The sequence below is a fragment of the Crotalus tigris genome, unplaced genomic scaffold, assembly GCF_016545835.1.
Source record: "Crotalus tigris isolate CLP2741 ecotype Arizona unplaced genomic scaffold, ASM1654583v1 scf7180000023774.461318, whole genome shotgun sequence".
Taxonomy (NCBI): Eukaryota; Metazoa; Chordata; class Lepidosauria; order Squamata; family Viperidae; genus Crotalus; species Crotalus tigris.
Genome location: NW_024100176.1, coordinates 422,692 through 448,857, shown reverse-complemented (window position 1 = coordinate 448,857; position 26,166 = coordinate 422,692). Strand labels below are relative to the sequence as shown.

General features: G+C 43.7%; 1 protein-coding gene across 2 annotated transcripts in view; it reads left to right on the top strand.

The window, feature by feature from the left end:
- Nucleotides 1-26,166, top strand: part of LOC120298198 (testis-expressed protein 10 homolog) — a 35,603-nt gene that overhangs the window by 3,165 nt on the left and 6,272 nt on the right. For both annotated transcript variants that reach the window (XM_039321662.1, XM_039321661.1), the window contains exons 2-5: nt 5,469-5,557; nt 8,137-8,270; nt 23,544-23,624; nt 24,852-25,033. In XM_039321662.1, the coding sequence (XP_039177596.1) occupies nt 5,521-5,557; nt 8,137-8,270; nt 23,544-23,624; nt 24,852-25,033 (434 nt within the window). In that variant the 5' untranslated portion in view covers nt 5,469-5,520. The remainder of the gene's footprint in view (nt 1-5,468; nt 5,558-8,136; nt 8,271-23,543; nt 23,625-24,851; nt 25,034-26,166) is intronic.

The window sequence follows — 26,166 nt, the reverse complement described above, 5'->3', positions numbered from 1 at the left end:
AGGGAGGGGTGGGGGGGGATTAAGTATATATAGAAATATTAAAGTATGAAATAGATGGAGTAATTTAGAGGGAGGTGCCGCTCGGGTGTTTCACCTGAACTGTATCTGAAGAGGGATAAGAGGGGAGGAGGAGGGAAGGAAGGAAGTTGGATGGGAGGAAGAGGTGAGGAGAGAGAGGAGAGGAGAGAGGGAGTAGGGAAGGAAGGAAGGACGGTTGAAAGGGCAGATGCAGTCGGGGGGAGATAGACGAGCGACACCTAAGGTCTTATTTTAAAGGTATTTTTCTCTTTTTTAGTTTTATATATAATGTATGGAAAGTATTATATGTATTGAAAATTCAAATAAAATTTTTAAAAATAAAAGGGAAGGTGTGGGAGGTGCTGGTTGCCAAAGGCAACCGTTCATGTTAAGGAATCAAGTTTCTGTGAACTGTGTTTTGTTTGCCTTGGACATTGACTCAAGTCTGAATAATAAAAGGGGATTGGTTTTTTCCTGTGGTTCTAGCCTGCTTGTTGGAAGAGGGGTTTCTCCTTAACAAGGACTCACGTAGGCTGGGACAGAATAGCTACCTCCCCAACCCAGTCCCAGTCTGGGACAGAGAGCCCGCAATCCACCACCGGTGCCTGGTCCTGAACCTGGGGGCGCAGGCTGGTGACCACTGCCGGCCCCCTGGTTTGAGGCTCACCCATGGAGGTACCCATATAGTGGGGCCTGGATACCTGGATTTTGGCCAGCACCAAGGCCACCTCTGCTGCCACCACTGAAGGCAACATTCGATGGGAACCCTGAGAAACTAGCGTTCTTCCTCATTCAAGTCTGAACCCATCTCAACCAACATGGAGATTACCTTAATGACCAAGCCCAGGTGGATGTTGAAGGTGCCCCTATGATGAAGGTGCCCCTGAGCTGGCAGATCCAGATGTTTTTTTTTAGGCCTCAGGGCCCGATTAAGGGACCCTGCACAGACCCAATGAGTGGAAGTGGAGGTCCGGAAGGTCAAACGGGAATAGATCCATGACTAACTATATTAGAGACTTCAGGAGGCTGAGGCACTGCCTAGAGCAGCTCTTGACCCAGTACTTCTGAGAGGGGCTGAACCACAACCTGTTTCACATGTGTCTGACCTGAAGAATCCCAAACCGACTTAGTGACTGGTACCAGCTAATCACTGCTGTGGAGTTAGACCTGGCAATGTACAAAGACAGTGGGGGCTCCAGACTGCAACTGAAGAAAAGCCAACAGAGGTGCACTTTAGGGGAAAAAAACTGCTAGAAGCAGCGTCCCTGGTTCCTGCAGGACCAGCCCACTGCGCCCCCATCATGTGCTTTCACTGTGGCCAGAAGGGTGACAGGGCCATGATGTGCCCACCACAGGCTCCTCGGATGGCTCCCATAGCAGTGACTCCCTTTAAGCCAAAGAAGCCACCAAAGAAGGGGAAGGAGAAATCACAACCTAGGTCTCCCTCCCCCTGAGAACAAAGTGGATGGAATTTCAACTGAAGAGGGACCGCTGATGGTCCTTTGTGGCAGTGAGAGTGAGGGAGAGGACGACCTAATTGTGAGTGGACCTGTCAACCACCTTGAAGTTAGGGACGACCTCAAGGCATCTCTCTCAGGGGCAAGGGGGATGTTAAAGGCCCTCATAGACTCTGGCTGTTCCTGTTGCCTAATTAGTCAAGCCACAGTGCAGAGGCTAGAACTACATGTGAGAAAACTCAAGAAATCTGTGAAATTCAAACAGGTTGATAACATGCTGATAGGAGGCAAGGCCACTTCCCATCTGATGGAGCAGGTGCAGCTAGACAGCAGAGGATATGATCCTGGGCCTGGCTTGGTTAGCCAAGCAGGTGCCCTGGATCTATTGGGAGAAAGCCTCAAAGCAAATGATTATGAGAAAGCAAGCCCTGAGCTACCATGACAAGCGAAAGAAACACCCCGAGAAGGTGGGGGGGGGGGTGTGAGGAAAACTGAGCGTAGCAAGGGAGCATCAGAGGGGAAGAGCAGAAATCCATCCTGAGGGAGTACTGAGACCTCATGGAGGCATTCAGTGAGAAAGAACGCAACATCCTCCCCCTTACCACCCCACAGACTGTACTATCGAGATCCTGCCCAGGGTGAAATTCCCCAAACCCAAGATGTATTCCATGACTATGAAGGAGATGAAGGAGCTGAGGGACTACATTGATAAGAACTTAGAGAGAGGATTAATTCAGGTGGTGAAATCTTGAATATGGCACTGGTACTCTTTAAAGAAAAGAAAGATGGGTCTCTGAGTTTGTACGTGGATTTCCATGGGATTAACAGAGTGTGCATGGAGGATATGTACCCGCTCCCTCTTCATGAAGTTAGACATGATGGAGGCATACTAATGAGTGAGGATTAAGGAAGGTGATGAGTGGAAGACAGCCTTCAACTGCCCCCTTAGTAGCTACCAAATCAAAATGATGCATTTTGGGCTACAAGGGGCCCTGCTGTGTTCATGCAACTCATAAACAAGGTGTTGCATGAGCATCTTTATAAGGGGGTTCTAGTGTACCTTGATATCCTCATTTACACTGAAACCATGGACAAGCATGTGACGCTTCTGTGACAGGTGCTAAAAAAGCTATTGAACGCTAAGCTTTATGCCAAACTGTCTAAATGTGAGTTTCACAAACCTAGACTGGACAACTTGAGTTACCATGTGTTGTACAAGGGAATAGAGATGGACCCAGGGAAAGTGAAGTCCATCTTGGAGTGGCAAGCTGCACCTGCAAGCAACTGCAAAGTTTCCTGGGATTTGCAAATTTTTACAAGCAATTCATCCCCTCTTTCACCAAAAGTGCCTTGCCAATCACTGAGTTGTTAAAGACTGGAAAAAGGGGTAGGGAGAAGCCTCAGCCAAATCAGCCCTTGAACTGGATGATGGAATGCCAAGCAACATTCAAAAGATTGAAGGGGCTATTTGCCATGAAACCAGTGCTAAAGCACCTAAGCCCCAAAAAGCCTTTCGTGATCCAGGCTGATGCCAGTGACATGGCTGTGGGAGCCACCCTCCTCCAACGCAATGGAGAGGGGAACTTACAGCGAGCACGTATGCATCTCGCAAACTAAATGAAATGGAACGACAATGGGCTGTATGGGAGAAAGAGGCTTTTGCGGTACAGTGGGCACTGCTAACTTGGAGACAATTCTTGGAAGGAAGCAAAGCCCCTTTGAAGTGTGTGGATTGATCATTAGTTTAAGCCCTGAACACACACCCCCGCACACTTTCTTCTAAACAAGTCAGATGGGTGCAGTATTTCAAAAGATTTGATTTTGAACTAAAATACATCCCAAGAGGGAAAAACTTCCTGGCTGATGCTCTATCCCGCATGCCACAATACAAAAGCACCCAGCAGGAGATAATAAGTGCTGTTGTTCCTGATAGCCAATAAGTGGTGCAAGCAACAACCAGATGGCAGGAAAAAAAGAGAAGGTCACCCCCCACCAATGCATTTGCACAACAGTTGAAGCAAGAGCTGTAAACCAATGCATGGTTTGTGGCTCACCAGAAAGAGTTGACCATGAGGGAGGGATAGACCTATTTTCCAAACAGGCCCATTTCATTGCCTGTATTGGCCTCCCCTTAGCCCAGAAACTAGTGAAGATGTTTTTGCAACACATCTACTGACTGCATTTCAGATCGTGGGGTGCTGTTGACTGCTACTGGAGGGAGTGTGTGAAAATGATTGGGTCCTTCCAGGGGCTCATTTCTGCTTTTCATCCAAGTACGAATGGATCAGCAGAATGAGCTAATGCCATAGTGGAGCAGTACCTGTGCTGCTATGTTAACAACCAACAAACAAACTGGACAGAGTTGTTGCCATTTGTAGAGGTGGCATATAACAATGCAGTGCAACGCAGTATTGGTTTCACTCCATTTAAGTTAGCCACAGGGGTGGAATTTGTGCCAATACCAGACTGCACTTAGGAGCCTTCCTTCTTGAGCACCCTTAAGCGGTTGGGTGGGTTCGTTCGAGTGGATCTGGGGCAATGCAAAGAAGGCTTAAACTAAGGCAGCTGAAAGTCAGAAAAAACAGGCAGATAAGAAACGAGCTCTCCAGGAGACGTTCCATGTAGGGGATAAAGTGTATCTGTCTACAAAATATCTTAAGCTGATATAAAGTTGGAAGAAGTTAGGACTGAAGTACATAGGTCCTTTCCCCATAGTAAAAGTCATTAACCCAATGACAGTAGAACTGAGACTACCAAGGTTGTTGGGTAAAGTGCACCCAGTATTCCTCTGCAGCTTACTGAAGCCATACAAAAATCCACACTGAGACCAATAGGGACGGTGGCCCCTTCCCCAATAGTGTTAGAAGGTGAAACACATTATGAAGTTAAGCAAATTGTCGATTCCAGAAACCATAAGGGGAAGTTGCAGTATTTAATCCAATGGGAGGGTTACCTGATGTCAGAATCTAGATGGGTAAAACAATTGCTAAAACAATTCCATACGAAATACCTCCAGAAATTGGTACAAGGGAAGGATTAGCAGGCATTGTTTTGTTTTTTTTGTTTTCCAGGTTTCCTTTCCTTCTTGGGGGGGGGGGGCGATCTGTCAAGCTATGAAACCTACTGTCTTTAGGAGCTCTGTATACTTCTAGCTTGCCAACAATGCAAGAGGGAATAAGGGGAGAGTTTTGAATCCCCACAGGTGTTCCTTATCAACATAAGAGCCAAAGCTGTTGAAGAGTGGTTTTGGTGAACTAAAGTTTCTTCTAATAATAATTACTGGAAGATATATAAACAATGTGACCTGAACTGTCAGAGAGGGGAGGGAAAATACAAAGTGCTAAAATATATTGTATGTAGGTCCTAATAAGGCAGGACCTCCCATCCATTATTATTATTATACACAAAAGTGTGAAATCACAACTACTAGTTCTTCATCTAGTGTTGACCTTCATACAGGTAGTTCTTCAGCTGATGTTGGCCTTATTTCTTTCTAAGAATCTAGGATGTCTTAATGTATCAGCATAATATGTTTGTGGATCTTTTATAATTGAGGTGGAAATTTTGTCAATGTACAAATTTTCTAAGTGCTATCCAAGATATTTTGATATGGCACCTGGTGTGCTGATAACCACTGGGACCAGCACAGCCAATTTATACTATAATCACTCCACTTTGATTTTTTTTTAAACACAGTTGTATAGTAGTCACATGTAAAGGTTTTTATTCTTCCCCCTTATTTGAATCTTTTAATGCATCCCCTTCAAATAAACATATTCTTGGTTTTGAACCTAATTTTAGAACACAATTATTGAGAAATAATGGATAGTCTTGCTTTTTTTAAAAATTGGACCATTTTTCCTACTTTAAATAAGTTTGGGGATGGATCTATGTTATATATGTAATTTGCCATCACATCTGAATTACAATGCATCTTAAATAATTTTCTCAAATTCTACCCCCCCCCCCTCTTATTATTTTGTTTGGTAATAGATCCTCTTTTGTGGCATGGAAATATCCAGCACAGAACCATTCAGTGACTGACATGGGTTACTTCAGCTTTTTGTTTTCAATTCTTACAGGTAATTGCTACAGATTTACTATCATAATGTTGCTGGAGTATTTGGAAGACAAATTTTGCATAAAATGTATTTATTTTCACTTGCTGACCTCGCTTGAATTTAGTTATCTGTTCTATGTTTTCTGTTGCATTCTATTTCCATTAATCCAAATGATAAACATATTCTTTATTGTTCCAAATGTGCAGCCATATTTGAAGTACTGGTCAGTTTCAGAATAAAGAGCAGTAAAATTAAAACGTTAGAAGTTGCTGAAACTCCCCAAATAATTGCTATAAACATGGCTTGCGGGAAATAGAAATAAGAAATAAGGCTAGGCAGGCCTTTAAACTGTTTTTAATAAACTTATGTTATTCAAAGAGAAATTCAGTGATTAGTAAAATATTTTTGCAGATCTGAACTTCATAATCAATCGTAGTCATTATTCTCCAGAATTTTACCAGAATTTGATTCAGTCTTGATTCTTTTTTATATGACAGCATTCCTTATAGGTGGTCCTTGCTTAATGACCACTCGCTCAACGTCTGTTCAAATTTGCAAATGGCATTGAAGAAATGGTACTTCTGCTATTTATAGTGTCCCTAGAATCATGTGATCTAGTCCTAAAATTAGATGAAAAGGATCAAGCTAATTAAATAAACACACTTATTCATTTATTTATGGAGCAAAATGATCCAAAGCTACAAATTTACATTTCAAATTTCTTTACTAGAGTCTTTGAGAAGACTTTCCAAAGCTACATATTTGTATGCATTAAAAGTATGCTATGTTTGCTTTCGGTAACCAGTATGTTCCCCTTGGGCAGCAATAATTGCTGCCATTCTAAAACATTAACTTTCTTATACTTTAATCATTATTTGGTTGTACAGTGTGTATTTTGGCTTATTATCTTGCTGTATGACCCACTTACTTTTGAGCTTTAGTTCACAAACAGCTATTTGGAAATAGTTCTGTAAATGCTTCCAGCCTGTGAGTTTCAAGATTCTAGAAATCTTTGCTTCAGCCAATAAGATCAGAATTTGATAGCAAAATTCTGTTCTTTAAATAAGGCAAGACCTCCCTTACTCACACCCAATTCCCATCTCAATGGTTGAAACACCTGGCACTAATTTTCTTTTCAAATGAACGGATAATCCTAGAGGTTTGCATACTTTTGCCACACAGAAATACTGTATGTAGCTTTGGGTCATTTTCTCAATTAAAAAAATGAACTAATTTTATTTTTCTCATTTGTTTAATTCGGTTTTCTATATGCTTGGAGGGAAGCATGCCATGAAGTCTCTCAAGGTTCTGACTTTGGCCCAATGCTCTTCAATATCTTCATAAATGATCAGGATGAGGGCATTGAGTAGGCATTTATCAAACTTGCATATAACACCAAGCTGAAGGATCTTGACAAACTGAGCATCAGACTCTATCCAACAAGATGCAGTTCAGTGATGAGAAAAATAATCTCCGCCTAGATCAGTGGTTCTCAACCTGTGGGTCGGGACCCCATTTGGGGTCAAACGACCATTTCACGGGGGTCGCCAAACAAGGCTGTCCGCCATTTTTTTCCCCTTTTCTTTGGCCACGCCCCTGGCACCCGGTGATGTATAAGTGGTTGGGGGTCACCACAACATGGGGAACTGTATTATGGGGTCGCGGCATTAGAAAGGTTGAGAACCACTGGCCTAGATGCAGGATAAATCAAATACATAATAGGCAGCACCTGGCTCAGCAGTAGTACTTGTAAGAAGGATCTAATAGATATCCTAGTAGACCACTGCTTAAGTATGAGTCAGCAATGTGCCACAACTGTCAAAAAAGCCAATGCTGCATTAACACAGGGATTGCATCAAGATAACGAGAAGTCATAGTACTGCTTTATACTGCTCTGGAATATTGCATCCACAATATAGAAAATATGCTGAGGGCCTTAGAAAGGGTGCAGAGAAGAGTAACAAAGATGGTAAGGGTTTTGGAGACTAAAGTGTATGAAGAAGGAAACTAGATATGTTTAGCCTAATGAAGAGATGTAAGTACTAGAAGGTGACATAGCTATCTTCTAATACCCGAAGGATTGTCACAAGGAAGAAAGGGTCTGATTATTCTTCATAGCACCTAAGGGCAGGACAAGAAGTAAGGGATGGAAGATTATTAAAAATAGATTCAGCCTAGAATTAAGGAGAAATTTCTTGAGAGTGAGAACAGTTAAATCGGTTGAATAGTTTGCCTTTTGAAGTTGTGGGTGCTCCATCATCTTTCAAGAAAAGATTGGACAACCATTTGATCTGAATGGTATAAGAACTCCTGCCTTGGGCAGGAGATTGGACTAGGAAACCTTAAAGGTCCCTTCCAGCCCTATGATCCTATGGTTTTTGTTTTAGGATTTGAGTAAAGAATAGATCATGTTTTAGGCTATATTTATGGAGAAAGATTGAAAGAGTTCACAAACCTTTAAATAACACTGTAATCATTTATTAAATGAAGTGAAACATTGAATGTTGAGTTTCTATTTTGTTTGTAAGAACCATAGAGAAAAGTAATAGCTATTCACTTTGAAATGTGCTCCTAATAGGATTCTTTATCATCATTTTCAGGTTTTTCCAGTGAAGAATTGAGTAACCTTCAGAACATTAGGGGAAAACCACACATAAACCAAACACTGCTCTCTCCTGTCCAACTCTATTTAACAGATTTGGAGCAATTTTCATATCATTGGACTATGGCAGAGGTAAAATTTTCTACACTGAAAAGAATCTTCCTGATTTTGCATTTATCCTAAAATGAAGTTTTTATGCACTTACTGTTAGTGAGAAATTGATCTTGTAAGGACCTGCCTCAATCCCTCTTCCCAAGAAAGCAGAACTCCTGAACAGCTTCATTCCAAAAGGAACTTTTATTAGGAGAAATTAACAGCAGGCATAAAAGGCAGGATCGGAGAGTTTCCCGCAAGAATCAATAGGTTAAAAGAGTAACTGGTAAACCCCATCCCAATAGTCAGTTTGGCCAGTTCAAACAGCCCAATCCCCAGGTGTGAATCTGCTGTGGGAACAGAATTGATAAGGCGCCGTTCCCAAGGCTTTTAGATTGTTAGGTCTTCACGCCTCTTCTTCCACAGCGAGAGATAAGGCAGATGGCCAGAGGCACATTCTATTTTCACCTCAAGCCGGCATTAAGGAAAATAGATCAAAGAGCAAGTAGAGAAAGTTAAGCAGAGAGGATACATTGTAGCACCCATAGCTCCCTTCTCCCCCCAGGGTTATGGCAGAACTCACAAGAAGAAAGAAATCAACCCCCACCCAACAACCGGGTTCTGACAGATCTGTTTGATGAAAGTGAAATGTAAGATGTAAATATAAAAATATAAAATATTAATACTTTTATCTTAATATTTTATATTTATATAACATATATTTTAAGCCACTCAGAGTGCCTTGCAGTGAGATGGGTGGCAAACAAATTTAATAATAATAATAATAAGAGGCTAATTCTGGGTGCAGAAGACCAAGTTTAAGAACAAATGCATACAAAGCCAGAACTGAGAAAACATCAAATGTCACCTCTACAAAGAAGCTGAAGAAACCGGACCATCTGGTTAGCTGTTGCAAGAAGCTCACAAAGACTGAGTACCAAAAAATGGTATGACAGAGTAGTAACAACTGTGCATTGGAAGATCTGCAAGAAATACCATTTGCCTACAAGCAAGAACTGGTGGGACCAAAAAAATAGAGAATGTCGTAGAAAATGAAGAAGCTAAAATGCTCTGGTACTTTAGAATTAATACAAACAGACATCTTCCACATAACACACCAGACTTAGCAATTATTGATAAGAAAGACAAAAAAGTCTGAATAGTGGATGTCACGTGGCACTACCTGAGACAGCAGAATAGAAGAGAAGAAACTGGAGATGATAACAAAATACAAAGACCAGCAAATAGAAGTAGAACAAAAGAAATCAAAGATAGTACCAAATGTAATAGTCACCTTGGGTGCAATCTGAAAACAACTGAAGCACCATTTGAACAGTATTGACATTGATAAATTCACGATTAGTGCAAAAGACTGCTTTGCTTGGAACAGCTTACATTCTGCAACCAACTATTAAGACTATCAAATATCTACATCTATGTATCCCAGGTTGTTGAGAAGGACTTGATTGGTAGATAAATTATTAAATCCATACTGAACATCTGGCTGACTGTGCAATGAACCAAACAACAGTAATTATATAAAATATAAAAGGAAAAAGGAATGACATAGTACTATGCTAATAGGTTTGTACCATTTTGTTAATCAGTTAGCTAAAATGTGCAGAAAGTACATTACTATGGGACTTTAATTACCCTGACATTAACCTGGAAGATAAACTCTGTGCGGAATGGAATGTCAAACAAGTTCCTAAATAACCTAGCAGACAACCTAGTCATCCAAAAGGTAGAGGAGTAGAGGAAGGAACCAGAGGGTCAGGTGTACTGGACTTAATTCTTTCTAATAGGGATAAAATGATAGAAGGGGTTGAACTGGCAGGAATTTGGGAAGAGAGTGATTATATTGGAATTCAACATAATGCAGGGACAAGTATTTGAAAAAAGTCAAGAAGGCTAACTTCAACAAACTTAGAACTTAGGAAGGATTCCATAGATAGAGCTCTTGAAGGGGAAAACAACTCAAGTCAAATACAGTAAAAGGGGAAAAATATAAAAAATTGTAATAGGGACACAACTAAAACAGAATACTGTAAATAGCCCAAATCTGCAAGGATGAAGTCAGGAAAATTAAGCCTCAGAGTAACTAAAACTAGCAACAAATGCCAATAATAATAAAGCATGTAAAAAAGAAGGAAATGATTGGTCCATTAATGGGAGAGGACAGCAAAGTAATAATGGCTAGCAGGGAGGAAGCTGAACTGCTTAATTCATTCTTTATGCAAAAATAGTCCAACCTATCAAAAGCAGTACAGCAGAAGACAGAAGAGGAATACAAGTCAAATGGGCAAGAAAATGGTAACTGAATCATATCTTTCAAAGCTCCCGGAGCAATGGAAAACTGCCAGAGGACTGGAAAAATGTGGATGTGTTTCCTATCTTCAAAAGGGCTATGCACAGGAGATGCCCTCACAATCTGAGAGATTTGGAGTGCTTTTGCAAGGAAGATTCCCAAGGAAAATGTGCCCTGCTGAGAAGTTCCTACCCCAAAGGGCTGAACACTGTCATAAAGTCAAAAGGTGCTTCAACAAAATATTAGTTTAAGGGTGTGCACACTTATTCAATCACATTATTGTACGTTTTTTACTTTTACCCCCCTCCCCCCCAAAAAATATTTCAGTTTGTTTTTCTATTGAATTGTACAGCTAATATGTTATATTAAAGGTGGAAAGAATTCTGAAGTGATTGATGTTGGTCTGATTTTTTTTTTTTACATCTCAGAAACCTGGCATTTTAATAGCAGTGTGTAGACTTTTTATATCCACTATAGTTACATGTGGTTCTTGACTTAAGCGATCTTTTGAGATTACAACAGCTTTGGAATAGTAGCCTGAAGTCCTGTAAAGCAACTCTGCCTGTTGTAAGGTCGTATGATCACATGTCAAGCAGGTCAGGTTTATGACCAGATGTTTCATGGTTACCATAATTTGATTTTTCTTTTTGCTGGTTTCCATCAATAAACATCTAATTCTGCTGACTGCCAGCAGTTTGATTCCCACCTGCTCAAGGTTGACTAAGCCTTCCATCCTTCCTAGGTCTGTAAAATGTGGACCCAGATTGTTGGAGGCAATATGCTGACTGTGTAAACCGCTTAGAGAGGGCTGTAAAGCACTGTGAAGCAGTATATAAGTCTAAGTGCTATTGCTTTAGCTAACTATTCAAATAAATGGGCTTGCTTAATAATTGCTACACTCTTTTAAAAACTGCCACATTTTACTTAATGAAAAAGGCCAGAAATTATTGGTCATGTGGGTATTTCATTTTACAATCCTAACAATTTATGATTGCATTTCCAGTCCCAATTACAATCATAAATTGTACATACAAAATGATTGGGATGCTGATTTACTAAAGGCAGTGATTTTTTATTTGTAATTTTTAAATCTTTACCCTCTACATTCCTAAGATGATTGTTCTCTTTCCATCTTATTTGAATTTAATTTCCTATTAAATTAGACTTGTCAAGTTAGTCATCTAGCAAAGAAAGACTCCTGGCCCATTGTTTTTGCCAAGAGTATACTTTACTGAAGCTTAAGTGATTATAGAAGTAGTGAAGCTGAATCTGAGGTTTTCCTGCACAAACAATACAAAAATTTTCTTCTCCAACCCCTGCCAGCCATCACCCTGTTATCAATAAATGTCCAATTAGGTGCTTGTATATTGTTTAGGAAACAGGTTTTCGGTTCCCAGCTCTGCATTCCAATGGTTCTCCTTTGCTGGCTGAAGCTTCTCACAATTCAACTGGCTCAGCTGGGCTTCTATCCCCCCCACTTCCTCCCTACATTCCAATCTTTCCTTCCCCCATTGCTAATGTCAGCCTGTCAACTCATGAAACTTGGATAGGAAAGAGGCAACCATGATACTTTTGTTTTCATTCTCAAATCTCTGTCTATACTATCTACTTCTTTCCTTGCTTCAAAACAAGATCTTCACTTCATCTTACATAGTAAACAATGACTAGTCCTTAGGTCAGTGGTGGTGAACCTATGGCACACGTGCCAGAGGCGGCACTCAGAGCCCTCTCTATGGGCACGCACACCATGCCCTGGAGATGGCAACCGTCCCTCTTCAACCAGCTGCCCACTAACTTGCTGAGCTCCCATGTGGCCAGATGCATCCCAGCCCGGCTGGTTTCCCTCCCCCCATCCCATCCCTCCTGGTCTCGCATGTTCTCCTTTTCCCGGGCAGGACCCACTGCATTGCCTCCTCAGCTGTCGGCCGGCCATCCAGCTCAGAGGCAGCTTCTCTGAACTGCTGGTGGTGGGCTGCCAAGCCCCAGAGTGTGCTGGCCGATGGGCTGGCAGGCTGTGGCTGCTGACAGACACTGTTGGCCCCCATGCACTCGCCGGCCTCTGTGTGCGGAGGCCCGATGGTGTCAGGCAACAGCCACCCTGGCCCCTGCCTCACCTTGCCCTGCGACAATGGCACTCCCGCCCTGCCTCATCTTGCCTCGCCTCATCCTGCAGGATGAACCTCCTGCCCACCGCCCCATCCGCCAGAGACCCCCTGGATCTCCCCCAACCCTGCCTGGCCCCCACAGGCGTCCCTTTCCATGAGCAACTTCGAAGTGACCATGTCCACCTTGGCCACACCCACCCAGTCTGCCATGACCACCACAGCCATGCCCACCCAATGGGCCATGCCCACCTGGCACCCGGCAATAAATAAATGGGTTTTGAGTTGCAGTTTGGGCACTCGGTCTCTAAAAGGTTCACCATCATTGCCTTAGGTCAATTCATCCTTTCTCTTCGCCTTGATTCTTTATCTCATTAATATATCTCATTATCACTTTACAGCTCAATTTTTATACTTTTATTACCTTTACTAATTCTCTCTCTTGGTTAGTGCTGGTTAGTGCTATCTGAGCTTTCCTAATATTATATTTATAAATCTCAGCTATCTGTATCTGTTATTCGTGTATATACAGTTAACAGACGCTGTGAGCAATTTGTAAACTTACTAGATTTTGGATCAGGGATTATTTTTTTCTTTAGCAGCAAGCTTCCAACAGAAATGCTCCCCTAATTGTAATGAGGTTAGTTGAAGGCTTTATTAAGTTTTTACTGATTGTTGCTACTTTAAAAGCTTCTTCTGGGGTAGTCAAAGAGAAGGACCAGGGTTGGAAAAGTCCTTAAGAGTCCTTAAGTCCATAAGATCAGCTAATGAGCTTACATTTCATGACATAGCTTCATAATCCAGATGATTCTCCAGCATGATGAGTGGAGAATCCACCAATGGATTTTGCTTGTCTTCTGCCCATAGACTAAGTCAGCCAATTTTGCTCCGCCTCTCCTCTTGAGACCTCCCCTTCCTAGTCTTGACTTAGTCTTAGCCCTATCAGATAGATTTTCCTTGGCTCCTGAATCAAATATTGGATTAGGTTGTATGTTCCTTTACTTTAATTCAGGGGGGGGAGTTGCAAGAAAATGAACAGCTGTTCGTTTTTTGTTTCTTTGCTGGCCGATCGCAACACAGCCACAAGGCTTGCTAGAGTCCAACTGATCACCGGATAGAACAAAGACTGGGTGCCATTTTCTGGTCACCAAATGTGCCCCAGGGCAAAGAGAAAGGTTTCCTTCCTCCCTTCCCAAATCACCCCCCCACACAGAGATTGTCTAGCTACCTTTTGGAGGAGCAGCAGAAAAAAAAATTCCTTTGGGATTTCCCAAGCCAGCTGATCCGTGGGTGATATTAAACCTCCTGCAGCTTCTACGAAAGCCTATGAACCGCAGAGGGATAATAGGGCTTCCGCGGTCTTCCCCCTGAAGCCAGCTGAGTCGCAGAGAGCTATTGGACCCCCGTGGCTCCCTTCTGAAGATCAGCTGATCTGCAGAGAGTTACGGTCTCCCGCGGCTTCCCTGCAGCTCCGCCGATTGGCAGAGAGCTAAATTCTCCAAGTATGCCTTATTTTGGAACCCAGTAGGTGAAGGCAAATGGAGGCAAATGGAGTTCGATAGCCTCCAGGGAGCCCAGCTGAGCTGCAGAGATCGGACAGAGTTTTTTTCCAGTCACTATCTTACCTCCATGTGCTCCTAAAACAGGGAGGGGAGGATTCCATTCAAACCTCACTCTTTTCAGGGCAATCGGAATCAAGCTTTCTTCTACTTTCCTAGCCACGCATATTTAAGAAAAAAAATAAAAAAATTAAACTAATACCTGATACCTAATACCTAAAGGGGAGACAGTCTTGAGGAGCCTGTCACAATTTACACAATTGTCCCCTGAGCCAGAACTACACCGGGTCTCTGAATTGAGATTCTCTCAGTCTTGAACTGAGATATATTCCCTTGGACAAATGACAGACACAAACGCAGTCCAGACAGCGCAGGAAATGTCCATCAGCCCTCCTGTTCGTAAGAGACAGAGATCATCGAAACAGGAGGTGGCTGGCAGGATCAAAGCCAAAGCAATATCTGGCAAAAGGTCTTCTAAAACAGCAGATAGGGAAGCCAAACGTCGGCACCAGGCTCTGGAGAAACAATTTTTCAGAGCTGAAAGGAGGCAAAACTCCACAGAGGACGTTTTAGAAACACCTATTTAAAAGGAGGAGGAAATATTTGGCCCAAGGAAGCCTAGTCAGGAACCTCTGGAAACAGAGGCCAACATGGAGCAGGGGAATGGATCTCCCCTAAGTGAGGGGCCTGGAGATCTGGGTTCAGAATCAGGCACCCGTCCTTCAGACAATCATGGAGCATTGTCATCAGAACATCTACAATCCCTGATATCTCAGGCTGTCAGTCAGGCCGTGGCTTCCTCAAGACACCATTGCTCTAGAACAGAGTCTGTGGTTTCAAGGGGTGGCTCTCGCCTTTCCCAAGAGGAAGCCTCTGTGTATTAGGACTCAATTTCCCCCTGCGGAGGACCATGAGCTGACGGATCAGGAGCTGTCAGAGGAAGAAAATATATCCCCAGATCCTCCTCCATTCGTGGGCCTCTTTAATCCATCTCTATTCAAACCCCTGCTTCACAAGGCCAGCAGCACCTTAAAGATCAAGAGACCTTTGTTTCCTCAAAAGGGACCTTCAACCAGTGAGGTCACAAACAACGAGGTGTTTTCACAGCCCACCTTCACACAAGAATTTATCCCCTGCCCCCCTCTCTTCTTTGATTCTGTTCAGAATAACATGGGGGCACCGGGGTCGTTCCTCCCAATTGGGGGGGACAGACAAAATGTTCAACATAGATCCGGCACTATCGGAGGTAATAGAGGTTCCGACAGTAGATGAACCCATAGCTGCTCTTTTTTCTCCATCCTCGATAGTCGGGGATGCAGCAGAGGCCCTGAAATCAGAAGATAAGAAGATGGATCTCACCTTCTACAGGCACACCAGGCCTCGGCGTGGGCAATCAAGGCAGGACTTCGCTAGGACTTCACTACTCTGGCTGCGCCAACTCCAGGCAAGTATCTCCCCAGAGGAAGAGAGAACCCACCAGAACTTAAGGTTAGTGGCGGCAGCGAAGTTCATGTCAGATTCATCCTTGCACGCATCTAACTATTCCGCTAGGGCAATAGCGTACAACACCGGAGCACGCAGATTGCTGTGACTCAAACAGTGGAGAGCCAACATGAAGGCAAGGTGGCCATTAGTGGCAGCACCCTATAAGGGCAGCCGACTTTTTGGTGAGGCTCTTGATCCTTATCTGATTGAAAACAAGGACAACCGCAAGATTATGGCTCACCTGACAAGGAGAATGGAGAGGAGAGCCGCCTCCTACCCCCGCAGACCGTCCTTTCGATCTGACACAGGCACAGAGCAAGGTTCTTTTTCTTGCCCCTATCAGCCCAGGTCAGACCGACAGGATGAGAGAGCCGGCAACAGGGACAGATTCAGACAACAGTTCCAATCAAAGTGGCCCTTTCAAGGATTGGGGGGCACCCCTACCGAAAATCCAAGTGACAGCGGGGAGGACTCCCCCATTGGTGGCAGGCTAGTTCTCTTCGCTCACAAATGGCAAGCCACCACCACGGATCTTTGGGTCCTAACACTGTCAGATTTGGCCTATCACTGGAATTCGTCTCAACACCCCCAAACCATTTCATCCCTTGCCCATCTCCAAGGGATCTGACCAAAAGGAGCCTTATCAAGGAGGCCATCCAGCACCTCCTGGACATTCAGGCCATAGAACCAATAGAAAAAGGTCAGTGAGGACAGGGATTCTATTCCATTTTATTCATAGTCCCAAAGAGTTCGGGGGGGTGGAGAGCAATTCTATATCTAAAAAGCCTAAACAACCACCTGGCATACAGAAAGTTCAAAATGCAAACCCTCCAATCAATATTAGCAAGCATCAGAAAGGGAGACCTCCTGACGTCCATAGAACTGACGTAGGCTTACCTTCACATTCCCATACTTCCGGAACACCGGAGGTTCCTCAGGTTCTACCACACGGGACATCATTTTCAATACAGGGCCCTGCCTTTTGGACTTTCTTCAGCTCCCAGGGTAGTCACAAAGGTATTGGCAACACTCGCTGCACATCTGAGAACAATTCCTGTGCGCATCCAATGTTATCTGGACGACATTCTCATCCAATCCTTGTCAGCACAGTCAGATCTGGCACTGACTCTAATAACCCTTCAAGAACATGGTTTCTCAGTAAATTTTCAAAAGAGTCAGACCGTACCTTCGACCCGCCTTCTTCATCTGGGAGTGGACATAGATACACTAAAATGCAAGGTCTATCTCTCTCGAGATCGCCAACACAGCATTCGAACCCTGGTCAGATTGGTTCGAAGGAAATGAACCACAACACTATCCACACTCTCACAATTGCTAGAAAAGATGGTTTCATGCCTTGCAATCATGCCTTGGGCACAGCTACACTCCAGAGATCTGCAGTGGTTCTTATTCCCGTTCCAGAGAAGGGGAATAGGCTCCTTCAACCAAAGAGGGTTCCACCAAAGGTCATAAGGTCGCTCCAATGGTGGTCTTCCCCAGCGGTAAGGAAAGAACACATATTCAAGGAAGCCGACCGAGTCATTCTGACCACGAATGCCAGCCTATTCAGTTGGGGAGCATACCTACAATCACAACTGGCACAGGGCCAATGGTCAAAGGAGGGCCTAAGACACAACGTAAACTGGTTAGAACTCAGGGCCATACACCTAGCCCTTCGCCACTTTCACAATGCAGTGGCAGATTAGTACGTCCTGATTCTCATGAACAACATGGCGGCCAAGGCATACGTCAACCGTCAGAGAGGCACACGATCCAGCTCCCTCATGGCCGAAATCCAAGCACTGGGAGCCTGGGCAAAGAGCAACCTAGCCTCCCTCAAGGCCAAGCACATCTCAGGAGAAGCAAATCAACAGGCAAACTTCCTGAGCAGGGCGACAGTAGACCACTCGGAGTGGAGCCTGCACCCTGCTCTCTTCAGGGAAGCATCAGAGAGATTCAGCCACCCAGTGCTGGACCTATTTGCCAGTCCCAAGAATACTCAGCTCCCGAGGTTCTTCTCTCACTTTCCATCACCAGGGGTGGAGAGAGCAGATGTGCTTCGGGGTCACTGGCCAGAAGGACTGCTATACGCCTTCCCACCGGTTCCTCTGATACAAGCAACCATCAGAAAGATATTGCAGGAACAAGCAGAGATGATACTCATTGCACCACACTGGCCAAGACGGCCGTGGTTTGCTGACCTCGTAAGTCTCTCTGCATCCCCATCGTGGAGGACTCCACACAACCAAATCTCCCTCAGCCAGGGGGCCCTACTACATCCAGAGCCACAGTGGCTCCAATTAGCCACCTGGCACTTGAGCGGAGCCTCCTAGAAAGAGACAACTTTTCACAGAGTCATTGGGACACTCCAGGCCTCTAGAAGGCCCACAACTAAAAAGATCTATGATTTCACTTGGAAAAATTATTGAAGCTGGTGCACTAGACAGCAGCTAGACCCTTTTAGTATTTTAATCCCAGAAATCTTAAACTACTTAGCAGAGGGTCTGGATAGCGGGTTAGCGCCTAACACAATTCGTAGACAGGTGGCTGCCCTATCCACCATCCTTACCTATGGCAACTCTGAACCACTAGACAGACACCCAGTGGTGCGATCCTTCATTAAGGGTGCAACAAACAACAGTCCACCTGTGGTCCACAGATATCTCTCCTGGGATCTGCCTAAGGTCCTACAGGCCATTACCTTACCTCCATTTGAGCCTGTCCAGACCTGCGATTTACAATACCTGACCCTTAAAGTCGCTTTTTTAGTTGCTGTTAGTTCTGCAAGGCGCATTTCAGAGTTAGCAGCCCTATCAGTTAGGGAGGATCTTTGTACCTTCCACACGGACAGGGTGGTACAGTGTTTGGACCCCTCTTTCATTCCAAAGGTCAATTCCCTATTTCACAGAGCACAGGAGGTGGTACTACAAAACTTTTGCCCTGAGCCCTCCCATGAATTGGAGCGCAAGTGGCACACCTTAGACGTTCGCAGGGTTTTAAAACACTACATCAAGCGAACGGCACCCTTCCGCAAATCGAAAGCCCTGTTCGTTTCCTTCCACTCTCACACAAGAGATCGAAGGGTCACAGCTTCCACAATCAGAAGATGGATTAGAACAGTGGTTCTCAACCTGTGGGTCGGGACCCCATTTGGGGTCGAATGACCATTTCACGGGGGTCACCAAACCATGCTGTCCGCCATTTTTTTCCCTTTTCCCTAGCTGTCCTACTCCCTCTTATTGGTGGCCACACCCACTTGGGGGTCACCACAACATGGGGAACTGTATTATGGGGTCACGGCATTAGAAAGGTTGAGAATCACTGGATTAGAAGATGCATAGTAGAGACATATAGGGGGCAGTCGTTAGCGGTCCCCAGGCAAATCATGCACACTCCACTCGCAGCGCTGCCACCTCAGCAGCATGGGCGACTCAGGCACCGATTGAGGAAATATGTATGGCGGCAATGTGGTCGTCACCTTCCCCCTTTATAAGACACTACAAGTTAGATAGGTTCGTATCTGTGGAGGCCTCCTTTGGCAGGAGGGTATTCCAATGTGTAGTATCAGAGATTGGGACACAAGCCCAGACTGCTCCCCACCCACAGGGACAGTGAGGCTTTGGTATGTCCCATTGGTGGATTCTCCACTCGTCACGCTGGAGAAGGGGTGTTGGTCTTACCTGAATGCCTTTTCTCAGCATGACGATGGAGAATCCATGCCCACCCTTAAGGCCAGTCAGGTCCTATGAGGGGAGAGGATTAAGCCAACACAAGGAAACGTAGCCAACAGCTTTTGCCTCAGTCGAGACTGGGAAGGGGAGGTCTCAAGAGGAGAGGCAGAGCAAAATTGGCTGACTTGGTCTACGGGCAGAAGACAAGCAAAACCCATTGGTGGATTCTCCATCGTCATGCTGAGAAATGGCATTCAGATAAGACCAACGCCCCTTTTCCATTTATGTTTTATTTTCTTTGTAATTTCTTTGCATGTTAATGTCTTTGCGTATTCCTCTTGAATCATGAAAAGATGCAGTGATTCTGCTCAACCAAGTTTATCAGAAGTTTTACTGTTCAGATTTACTGATGCATGGAAAAAATACTCTCATATATTTTTAATTTTTATAAAAAAGAATTGTTTAAATTCTAGCTAAACTTGTACAATTGCCATTGTTGCTACTTTTGCATTTATTGTAAGTAATAAAGGATGTTTGCTTATTAGTTAATTACTAATATACTGCTGCTGCTGATGTTATCTTTAAAAGTTATGCTTAAATTTTCAATACTTAGTCCAAGAGGATAGGACTGGCATTCCAGTGTTTCAATTGATTATCCCTTATTTTGGTGATATGAGATACAGATAATCCTTAAATTACGAATGTAATAGAGTCTGCCAATTATATTCGTAACCTGAGAATTCGTTCAATTGGATCACGTTAAATGAACATGATCCACCCTGTTTTACCCAATGCATTTGCTAATTGAATGTGCAGGTCATTAAATGCACATGAGGTTTCTTGGGGGGGAAAGACCATGCGGGTAGTGCTGCAACAGGCCACCCAAGGCCTCCCCAACCCATTGAGATACCTCATACTCACAATCCCTTGGGGTTCCCATAGTTGCTTCTCTCCTCCCCCCCCCCATACAGCCCTGCCAGTTCTCCAAAGGCACTTGGCTAGCCTCACCGATTCCACTTGCTCCTCCCCACCCCATTTCCCATAGCTGGCTTACTTTTCGAAGATCTCCAGAGTTCCAGAAGAAGCTGACCCACACGGCAGAAAAGCCAAAGTCTTTTATTCAGATGCTGGTGAAACTGTAAGAATGTGAGATTTAAGGAAAATAGCTTTGCCAGCATCTGAATAAAAGACTTCGGCTTTTCTGCCAGGAGGCCAGCATCCCTGCAGGCTTTGTTTGGATCCAGACTGGGCGGCACCAGCAGCTTCCTGCTTGCTGTTGTCTGGCTGTTTTGAATGAGCAGCTTCAGGGATCGGAGTGTGATGGTAGCGGTGGAAGCCAATCAACATGGAGCTTGCAGTTCAGTCCGATGAGACAAAGGAAACAACCTCTACGTTGATTGATTGACATAGCCCAATCCCTGAAGGCTTCTGGTGCTGCCCAGTCTTGACCCAAATGAAACCTGCAGGATGCTAGCCTCATGGCAGAAAAGCCTATATCTTTTATTCAGATATTGGCGAAGCTGTTTTCCTTAGATCTCACATTCTTAGAGCCCCGTGGTGACGAACCTATGGCACGTGTGCCACAGGTAACACACAGAGCCCTCTCTGTGGGCACGTGCATTGTTGCCCCAGTCCTAGGCCTTTAGTCCCGTCAATGGACAACGTGCATCAATACCCATGCAGAGTAAGGTTGCTGCGCCCGCCCCTGCCTCCCCAAATGTTTTTTTACTAACCTGCCTTTCAGTTGCATTCCATTTCTCCATTCGCTTCTCAGCCTTCGCTGCATGTTTGTGGGACTATCAATAAAAAAAAAAGTTCCATCAGACTTTCTAACTTCTTGCAAGATCTCAAGAAATTAGAAAGTCTGATGGAACTTCTCTTTTTTTTTCCGATAGGCCCACAAACACACGGCAAAGGCTGAGAAGCGAATGGAGAAACGGAATGCAGCTGAAAGGCAGGTTAGTAAAAAAACGCTTGGGGAAGGTGAGGACATCTGGGTGGGGGTGGGTGCGGCAACCTTACCCTGCATGGTGGTGGGAGGGTGGGGCATGTGCCCTTCCCATGCCAAGCCAACTCCTGAAGCCCCAGGGCGGCCATGCTGGGTGGCGGTGGGCAGGGTGTTGATGTGGGGGCCAGCAAGCCGACCAAAGCAGCAGATGGAGCACTGGAGGCTCGGGGAGGGGAGATGCTGAAGTGGGCAGTCGGGCCATTGGCAAGAGCAACGCATCTGAGCAGAAAGCGGCCTTGGGAACAAGTGGGGCAGGTAAAGAAAGAAATCCTCGCTCCCCCCAGAAATTGCCTTTCTTTCCTTATCTGACTCCCAGCCCCATGCCGTTTCTCCTTTGCAATCGGCCGCCAATGCGTGCAAGGAAACAAAGTTTTTTTTGGGGGGGGGAAAGATCAGTCAATCAATTCCATCTTCTCGTAAAAGATTGCGAAGTTGGAATTGATTGATTTACCTTTTTTCCCCAAAAAAACCTTCCTTTGTTTCCTTGTATGCGGCGGTGGTGTCAGATTGTGAAGGAGAAATGGCACGGGGCTGGAAGTCAGGTAAGGAAAGAAAGGCAATTTCTGGGGACAGCAAGGATTTCTTTCTTTACCTACCCCACTTGTTCCCAAGGCTGCTTTCCGCTCAGATGCGTTGTTTTTGCCAATGGCCCAACCGCCCACTTCACATCCTCCCTCCTTGAGTCTCCAGTGCTCCTCCTGCTGCTTTGGTGGCTCTGTAGGCAGATGTGCCTACAGAGCCACCAAAGCTGTAGCTGAATGTGCAGGTGAGGGGGAAACCTGTCCCACTTGTTCCACGGCCGCTTTCAGCTGAGCCACATTGCAGCAGAATTGGGCACAATACACGAGGTGGCAAACAGCTGCGTCACGCTGAAACCGGCTGTTTACCGCCTCCTGCCCAGTGCCGCTATCGTGAGACCACGGAACAAGCCGGGCGATGGCAGGAAACTGGTATACTAGTTCCTTACCTCCACCCGGCTTGTGCCGCGGCCTCATGGCAGCGGCATTGGTTGCGACATGCAAGGCAGAAATGACCGTGGCTGGAAGCAAACAGCCATGTTGCGCCAAAACCGAGGGACCAGCAGGCTGTGGCTGCTGATGGACACAGTTGACCCCCATGCGCTCAATGCGTGCAGGAGCCGATGGTGTTAGGCAGCAGCCACCCCGGCCCCTGTCTCGCCTTGCCTGGCCCTGTGGCAATGGCACCCCTGCCCTGCCCTCTGCCTCGCTTTGCCTCACCCCACAGGATGAGCCTCCTGCCCACCGTCCCACATGCCAGAGACCCCCTGGATCTCCCCAACCCTGCTTGGCCCCCACAGGCATCCCTCCCCAAAAGCAACATTGAGGTGGCCATGCCCACCACGGCCATGCCCACCCAATCTGCTGTGACTACCGCAGCCATGCCCACCCGGCACCCAATGATCCATAAGTGGATTTTGGGTTGTAGTTTGGGCACTCGGTCTCTAAAAGATTCGCTATCACTGTTAGGGCCTCACCAGCGTCTGAATAAAAGACTTTGGATTTTCTGCCATGTGGGGTCAGCCTCTTCTGGAACTCTGGAGATCTTCAAAAAGTAAGGAAGTGGTGGGAAATGGGGTAGGGAGGAGCAAGTGGAATCCGGGAGGCTAGCAAAGCAGGCCCAGTGCCTGTGGAGACTTTGCAGGGCAAGATTGCTGGGGTGAAATAAATAGGGAGCATGTTACAACTTCTCTGCAGTCAGTCGTAAAGGCTGCAACATATACAACTTTGGGACAGGTTGTAATTTTGAATGGTCATTAATTGAACTGTCGTACCTCAAGGAATATCTGTATAGATTTTACCTGAAATCAATAAAATGAACTCAAAAGGCTCTTGTGAATAGATTTGGAGTTCGTGATCAGAATGGAAGTGCAAAAAGTTTTATTGCATGAGTAGGTTGTTTGCATATTATTGGAAAACACTGTTTTCTGTTGACAACAGCAGATATAGAAAATTGGTACTTTTGCAAAACGATACGAGCAGATGTGAAACTGAAAAATTAAAGCAAAATCTGGCTAAACAACACTTTTTCCAATTCATAATAACCATATTTTGTTTAAGTGTTTTTAGGTAGTCATGCAACTTACAGTTTTTAAATGACATTCAGTATATGATATAATCAAATATGGTAAATATTTTGAACAATTTTGCTGTTAAAATAGGTGGTGAGTCAAAGCCTGTCCACTGTTCCTTCACGAAGCCAATGCGTTGATATTGTACAAAATGGAATATGTAAATATCTGGTAGGTACCAATTTGGAATCAATTTATTGTTTCTTATATCATTTATTATGATTAAATATCTCTAGCTGAAGGTTGATTTACAGCCATTTTATTTAAAATATAGTATGTGAATTTTTAAAAATAGTATATGAATGTGTGTGTGTGTGTGTGTGTGTGTGTGTGTGTGTGTGTGTGTGTGTACACCGATTCATTTGCACCCTGATGATGTTGGCAGGAGCCAACGAAAGCTAGGTCTGCTTTTTAAAAAACTTTTAAATGTTTTATATTTAAACTTTTAATGTTTTATAAAACTTTTAATGTTTTAACTTTTCCTGGTGCTCACGTTTTATTTCTTAGTGTATACACACACACACACACACACACATACACACACACACACACACACACACACATATATATATATATTTGAAATGTTACATTTTTATAGCTTCTTTTGACCCAGTAAACTATAATTGCTTATCTATAATAGTAAGTTTTATATGAAATCATTTATTTACTCCTGAGTGTTATATAAATGTATAATCACTATACTGAAATTCTTGTTTTTAAAATGTAAACCTGCCTTTATTTCTAAACATAGTGAAATCAAACAAAATAAAGCAGATTTAAATATAACCATGTAAAATTCTAAACAAATTTTTTATTAATAGCACCAAGATGTCATTCAATTAGTCAGCTAATATAAAAACTTTCCCATAAAGCCAGATTAATAATAAATAATAAGACCTGCAATATGAGTCTCCCTTCGTAGAGCATTCTGCCACAAAAATGGGAGGAAGAGTCTCTGTCCAGTATTTTATTCACCTATAAAAAAATCTGCTTAGAAACTTTGGAGCAAGTTGGAATGACAGCTTGTAAGCTACAATATAATTTGTTAATAATCTGTCTTGATTGTGAATTCAATAGAAAGATGAAACTGTACTCACTGGATTCTGAAATGTGCTAAGTACCTTTTGTACTATTTGATGTTTTGTATAGCTGTCACACCTCAAAAATATTATTCTGCATCTAAACTGCAGTTCAAATTATATGTTGGAAATATTGCTAAATAATGAGTTTTTAATAATGCGTCTAAATCTTCAACAGGTAAAATATAACAACCTTAACAGACATTTGAAATTATTATCATAGCAGAATTCTTCTCTTATGTTTATAAGACACACAAAAAATATTTGTGCTCAAAGATTGTGTGATAATTGTTTATTCTGAAATTATTTTGTTTCTTAGGTAGGACTGACTGTAGTACCTGATAGCACTGCTGGTGTTATTTTGTGTGCTCTTAGTAAACTACTGGATCAAGTATATATCCTTAATGAAAATATTTCCAGGTTCCTAGCTTCATTGTGTTATAGTCTTCTCTACCTTTTCTTAACAATAGAGAGGGAGGATACAGAACATATGCAGAAGAGGTAAGCTTTTTAATTTTATATTTTATTAAAATATTGGTACTTTCCAAGCATCGTATGTTTGTGTGAATATATGTTTTTGTTTATTGTGGCTGAACACTTGTTCAGTTGTACAGGTAGTCCTCCAGCTATGATCACAATTGGGTCCAGAAAACTGGCCATTGAGTGGTGTGGTCATTAAATGAGATGCCACTAGACTGCTTTGCTCAATGATTGCAATCCCAGCTGTCCCAGTTATGGTCATTAGTGGAGTGCCAGGAAGAGGTTCCAGGTCTCCCATCAGACCCTGGGAGAATGATAATGAGAACAATGGTGTTCATTAGATTTGAGGTCCCTTGGCATGCTGGAAGAAATGTCCTCAAATCTGGTAAAAACGCTAGGGAACATCAGCATTCTGGAAAATTTAGAATGCTGGTGTCTGCTATCTTTTTCTTTTCCCCTTGGGCTCAGAACACTGGACTTCACTAGCATTTTCCCCTCTGAATGCTGGCATTTAGAGAAAATACTAACAAACACCAGTATTCTGAAAGGCTCACTAGCATTTTTACCAGAGAGGAAATATGTTCCTCTCCTACAGACGAGGATTTCCTGTTTATGCACAGATGGAGAAAAAAGAACACTTTGGCACGTGGGAGAATGGACTTAAGATCCAATGTTCCAAGAAAGACTTGCAACCTTCCCTGCTGGCGTCTTCATTAATTTTCTGGGGAAGCCAGTAAAGATGGCAAATAGCAATCATTTGATTGCTGGGCACTTGGCAACTGCTTGTAAATATGAACAGGTTGTCCAGCATTCAAAATATGATCATATAACCAAGGAGGATGGCACAATGGAAAGAAGTAATTTATAGATCGTAAAGCACCTATTCCAAGACTGTCTGACTATGCAGGGTCATTAAATGACCAGTTGTAAGTCAAGGATTATCTGTACTTTGACACTAGTGACTGTGGACTTTGAATTTCTGGTGAGGATTTGTATTCCTTTTCTACAATATTCTAAATGTAACATTACATTTTATAAAATTTACTTTAATGTAAATTTTTCTTGCAGGGAATTTAACTTATGTCCTCCAAAGGTAAACTTAAGCAAGGCTTTTGTGTGTTTTTAATTTAGTAATGATCAATACATAATATATT